The 6,000-nt window shown below is 47.7% G+C and overlaps 1 protein-coding gene across 12 annotated transcripts in view; it reads left to right on the top strand.

Annotated features, from left to right (window-relative positions):
- The first annotated feature begins 202 nt into the window (after positions 1-202).
- Positions 203-6,000, top strand: part of FXR1 (FMR1 autosomal homolog 1) — a 57,626-nt gene continuing 51,828 nt past the window's right edge. For 7 of the 12 annotated variants that reach the window (XR_005830605.1, XR_005830604.1, XR_005830602.1 and 4 more), the window contains exon 1: positions 220-373. Coding sequence is in view for 2 of the 12 variants with exons in the window: in XM_040612711.1 (XP_040468645.1) it covers positions 2,691-2,741 (51 nt within the window). In the remaining 10 variants the exon portion in view is untranslated. Of the gene's footprint in view, positions 374-2,616; positions 2,742-6,000 lie in introns of those variants that run through there. The other 5 variants (XM_040612711.1, XM_040612710.1, XM_040612713.1 and 2 more) reach the window with 4 other exon arrangements.

Below are 6,000 nucleotides of genomic sequence, written 5' to 3'. Positions count from 1 at the left end.
TTTGGGAGTCTTTTGCTGGTCATGTTTTCTGTCTTTTATAGCCTTAGGTTATGTTTTCTGTCTTGTATAGCCTTAGTGTTTCATTGATTGTCATCCCCTCCGTATGCCTTGACATATTTGAAGACAACAATCTTAATCCTTTAGTGTTTAATCCTTCACCCTTTATTTTGCACTCTTAATAAGCAAACCCTTTTTCTGCTCTTTCCAACCAAGGGTCCCAAGGATACTGAATCCTACCATTTCTTGCTTACTGTCCTGGCGCGATGAAGCTTGCTCTCCCTCCTGCATTACTGAACAGTTTCAACAGCAGACAGACAGTGGTTCAACTAGACTTACTCATAGCATCTCCCCGACGAGAACTGGTCTACGAAATGTAAGTGGCAGTTTCACTGTGGGTGTTGCAAAACGAAAAGAAAAAATCAATCACCCTATGTACTCTTGTGAAAAAAGTTGTAAGTAGCTACTATCAGAGGAAGACTCTTGAGTTCCTGAAGCTGAGTGAAGATCCTCCCTTGTCTTATTTCAGTAAATACTTAAAAGTAATTTAATTTAGTAGTTACTTCTAATTTACATTAAGTGAAAACTAAGAACAGATTCATCCTTGACAGTCTGGCTGATGTACTGCAAACTGTTATGGCCCACAACCTAATAGTAACCCTCTTCTACCCCCATTTTCCCCTTGGTATAGCAATGTGCCTCAGTATTAACCTGTAAACAACCCTGTCGCTTTAGCTACTATCATGTGCACACTTCCAGAAAACCAAATTTTATCAGGCAAATTCGGATGCAGATTGCATTGGCTCAGGCCAGTTCTCGTTATCATTATTGACCAGATCTATCCCCTGTTTTGCCAATGTGGATGCCCAGGCACCTCACACAGTTATCTGTGTCCCGTGTTTACTTCTGAGGACAGCAGCTCACACATAGTTTGGTTTTGCTTTTTTATGTTAAACCCTTAACACATTTTTTAGCAGTTGACATTGAGAGACTATGTCTTGGAACCTGACTAAATGAACCTCAGGCTATTTTATATTGGGGCAATGAAAATTTTTGGCATGGAATTTTTGTAGCACAACTGTTTGCTTCACGTTACCAGGTTTCATACTGTATCCTGTGAAGTCCTGAGCACTTTCTGCCAATAGGAAAGGGGGCACCGACCATTTTGCAAGAAGGGTTCTCTTATCTATGCATGGCCTAGGCACCAGTGATGGTATAAATTGTGGGCCATTTCCAAAGATTTAAACAGTACTTATAATAAAAGATGCCCTTCCCAACATTCATGTGGATTAAATACTATGCAAGAATGAGAATATTCATACACACAGCACAGAAAGAGTAGATCACAGAACTACCTCATAGCCAAACAAAGGTCTGAGTTATTGACTGGAAAAAAACAGGTTCTCCAGAACAAGCAGAGCCTGTTGGGTTTTTTTTTTTCTAATAAATTTGTGTCTAATTTCCCTTCGGGCTCACCACAATGACTCAGGGCTCTACTGTCCACAGAGCCTGTAAGCGTGGCTCCACATGACCCTCCGTTCTTCCCCAACAGAACCCTCCCAGCCCATCCCCATAACCCTCACATTAATTACTCAATGGACCATACTGAACATAAATGGGCTAAGCGCTGTGTGCTGGCCCTTGGGCACATGCGGAGAGTAACATGGAGGAACTATAAATGAAAACATTTGGTGGATAAAAAACCATCTTGTACCTTTGGGGCTGACATTTAACAGGAAAGATCAGCAGAAAGGATGTTTGAAAGTAGCGTTATTGATATTTAAAGCTATTGCAAAAAAATAGACGCATTTGGCAAAGATACAGGCCTTTCATCAAGCTCGGCATGACTAAGCTTGTGCAAGCATTGAGCTCATAGCAAAATTCTAGCCCGACTGTGTTGTGAGGGTCACCGGATGGCAAAGTAATGTTATTTTTACCCCTCTGCAGCAGCCCACGGAAGAACTGCCGGCGGTCTGCAGCAGGGTCCCCCCCCAGCCATGGCCGCGTAGGGGCAGCGCCCCGGGGCTGGGCCGCCGGGTAGAAGGCGGGGGCGCTCCCCGCCCCCCGCGCCGGGCCGTAGCTCCGGCACGGGACAAAGGCGGCCGAGAGAGCGGGAGCGCGGGGGGATGACGGGCACCATCTTGATTGCAGCGGGCGACCAGCCAGGCTGCCTGAGGCGGCCCGGGAACGGAAGGTGTCCCCTAAGGCCCGGCCTTTTGGATCGTTATTCATTCAAAACCACACAAAACACCGCATTTCGCCTGCAGCGCTGGCTGCAGCCACTTCCCCCTCCACCGCCACAGGGCGGCCGCTCCCGCGGGGCCGGGCCCAGCCCGCCGGGCCACCTGCGCCGCGGGGCGGGAGCGAGGCCCGGCAGCGGCCGCCCCCCCTCAGCGCCGCGCTGGCCAGCAGCCGGCCGCTCCCACTGCCGCGGGCCGCGGCGGGGCGGGGGGGGAAGCGAGAGGCCGGCCGCCCTTCCCGCAGGGAACGCCCCGCTCCGCCGGCAGTGAGCCCCCCCGCGCCCGCGGCGTGGGCAGCCCCACCGCGCGCGGCGGGGGGAGGAGGGGCGGGGCGGGGCCGGAGCGGCCCCCACCCCGCGGGGGGCGGGCGGAGGGGGAGGGGGAGCCCGCCAGCGCTCCCCCCCGTGGTGACAGTTTCTAGAAGCACGTCCCGGCGTCCTTTGCGCTCTCAACATGGAGGAGCTGACGGTGGAAGTGCGCGGCTCTAACGGGGCCTTCTACAAGGTACCGGCGCGGGGAGGGCGCGGCGGCGGGGTCGGCGCCGCGGGGGCAGCGCGGAGGGCGGCCTCCCGGTGGTTTCCGCGCCCGGGCGAGGGCGGGCGGCCGCTGGTGGCCGTGAGGGGAGCCCCCGCGCCGGGCCGCGGAGGAGGGAGGGTGCGGGGGGAAGGGCGTTGGGGGAAGGTGTCTGGGTGTGGTGGGGGTGGCGGGGGCTGCGGCGGGGCGCGGCTGGCGGGGGCGGGGGGAGGGGGCCGGAGGGTGGCGGGGCCGGAGCGGGGTGGCGGGGGCTGGGGAAGGTGGTGCCGAGGCGGGGTGATACGGGCGCCTCTGGAGGGAGGTCAGTGTGGCGGCGAGGGGGGGCGGGGGGCAGATGCACCGCGCGGGGGTTTGCTCAGCCCTCGACTTGGAAAGGTGTGTGGGGGTGTTTTTGGAAGAAGTAGGGGCTTTGGGTGGGGTGGGATGGACTGAGGCGATAATAATAATTTTAAAATATTTTAAATAATTCTTTTAAGATTTCGAGTTTATTTATGTCAGCAGAAAGCTTCCTTCACCATCACCCTCCCTGGAATGTCAGGATGTTACAGGATCAATGCAGAATACTCTCAGCTGTTGCCCGTCACTCATTTTCCCCTAAGCCTGGCTTCAGATGTTTAAGAATCCCAGCTCTTTTTATGGCAATAGCCTTCTGTCTTCCTTTCCAGGAGGGCTGATTCCAGCCAGTATTGTGAGCACACAGTGTAGCTGTGTTCTGGGAGTATTTAATCTCAGGACTCTCTTTAGCTATTGTGCCTAACCGCATACACAGTGCGGAATTGCACATGCGATGTTGCACTGTGGGGTGTGGGGGTGTCCTTTTTTTCCCTGAATTTCCTGTGTGCAGCTGTGGATTTGGCTTGGAAGTCATGTGGTAATTGTACAGTATGTAAAGGCAGTTGGTGTCCAAGGGATTGTAACCAGCTGACTTCAGGAGTTAGTTTTTTTGACTGGCTGTCTATTAAAAGAGGCAAACAGGAGATACTCTTGTCAGGAAAGAATGTCATGGGATAAGCTATATCCCCTTGCTAGGTAAGCCTCTTAAATTTTTACCAAAACTAGTAGATAATAAATTTTGTAAATCGGATGCATTTTTAGTTGGACTTGAAATACCACACAGTAACCCACATCAGAATCATTTGTATTTAGAACAGGATACTTCTAAATAGCTAAAAATTTAATATTTTTCCCCCCCACTGCCTATTAGGAAGCACAGAATTTGGAGATGCTCTTCTTAGCTTTCAGTTTTCTACCTTGTAAGCTTGGACCACTTTATAAACCATGGATTAGTTGTTTATTCTGCTTAAGAAGAATGCGAGACTAATGGGAGTATTAGGAGGTGTACTGAATTCTTGGATTGAAGGGATCTGTGTGCACCGAATTTATTGCAAAAAGCCTGATTTAAAATCTGCAATGATGACGTCTCCCTCTAAGTCAGTCAGAATTGTCAGGCTTGGATTAGCACCATGATGTGTTTTAGCGCTGTGAACAGTGACTAACAAAAGCAGAAGTTTTACTTAAAAATGGCATTAATGGTTTTCAGATCAATGAAATGGGCATTAAGGCCTGTGATGGCATCTTTATGATGGATGAAGTCAGGTTAGAGTGATTGGACCCATAGCAACCAAAGCCCCAGCTCAGAATAATCCACTGTGGAGAAGTGGGGAAAAAAACCCAGGGAAGTCCCTAAAAAAACCAAAACCAAATAAACCAAACTGTAACACAATGTAAAAAGATGATTCTTGTGAGCTAAATACAATGAAATGTGTGTTTCAGTGACTCCATTTTGTGGGTCTTAGTGTTCAGGTAGGCAGAGGTTATGCATGCATTTTGGGACTAAATAACACTGCTAGTAACTTTCTGTTACAAGTTTCTGAAGCAGAGGAGGGAGGTGTGTCAGTCTCATCTGGAAAGTACTCTATTTTTGACCACTGATAGCATTGATAATAGCATTTGTAAGATAATAAGCTGATCTTCTCGAAGCTCCATGTCGCTGTATAGAAGGTGGCAAAAATTTTCTGAAGGGAAGAGCAGAATTTATTCAGTGGGATGAAGTTTGAGGTTTGCTCTCTGAACAGTCTGAATCCTGATTCATTAGCACAGCATACCTCCCGGTAAATGAGATGAGAAGGATCCTGCTATGCCAACAGAGATAAAAACCCAAAATAATTATGTAAACAATTACATGACAGAATTTTTTTAATGAGTTGTTAATACTCTCTGCAACTTAGCTGTAGTAGAACGAATGTAGTGATTAAATCTGTTGGAGCATTGTAATGGGGTTTTCAGTAGTTACTAGAGATAGGACCACGTATATAAATGATATTCTTTGTAGATTTTTTCCTCATCTTAGTAAAATACAAAGAATTCCCTGTTAAAATTGAACATGTATTTATATGTATACACTATGGTTGCTGTAAATTAGTGGAATGCTGTTCTTTATTAAAATACATGAAAAGTCAAAATATTTTTTATGATGCATAGATCGGTGGACAGTAACTGCGTTATGGTAGACACCCCAAGATAACTTCACGCTCTTTTGTCCAAAAAATACTGTGATTTAAATTTAACCTCTCCAAACCAATTTATGCTGGTTTTTTCTCCCTTTGCTTTAAATAATTAATATAATCTAGAGAACAGGAGAGCATTTACCTTATATTTTATCCCAGATTCTCAACCAGTATACAGCAGAGTCAGTGTTCAGCCACTCCCTGCAGCTCAGAAGACTTTGCATATATCATAATATTGAGAAGCCATTTTCTTTAGAGAACAGATGGTACTGATGGGGCTCCAAGTGGTCATGGTCTTCTGAAAAAAGGTGAGGTTTGTGTAGTGGAACAGGGAGGATAGTGGACAGGGGTGATGAACTGTACTAGTTAAGGGTTTGTATGTATTAGAAGTGTGGTGAGGACTTCCTTAGAGCAGAGCAGTTGATGCTTACTAGGTGAGTGCTAGATTGCAGTTTAGGTTTTGCCTTTGGGACAGAAGAGTAGAGGTTTGATTTTGGTTTTTTTTTTAATGTGAAATGGCCAGAAGTATCTGGATTTCTTTGGCCTCTAAGTGGGTTGAAGAGAGTGAAAGTTAAATACTCGCAGCCTCGTCTTGGCCTGACTGCAGTATTTTCAGGATGATGATTCTCTGTGCCATTAATATCATTAAGTAAATCACAGATGGTTGATGCTGGCAGAGACTATGGATAGAGGTCATCCGGTGCACACCCCTGCTCAAGCAT

The sequence above is a fragment of the Falco naumanni genome, chromosome 13 (assembly GCF_017639655.2).
Source record: "Falco naumanni isolate bFalNau1 chromosome 13, bFalNau1.pat, whole genome shotgun sequence".
In the NCBI taxonomy this organism is placed as follows: Eukaryota; Metazoa; Chordata; class Aves; order Falconiformes; family Falconidae; genus Falco; species Falco naumanni.
This window is presented reverse-complemented; position numbering and strand designations above follow the sequence as displayed.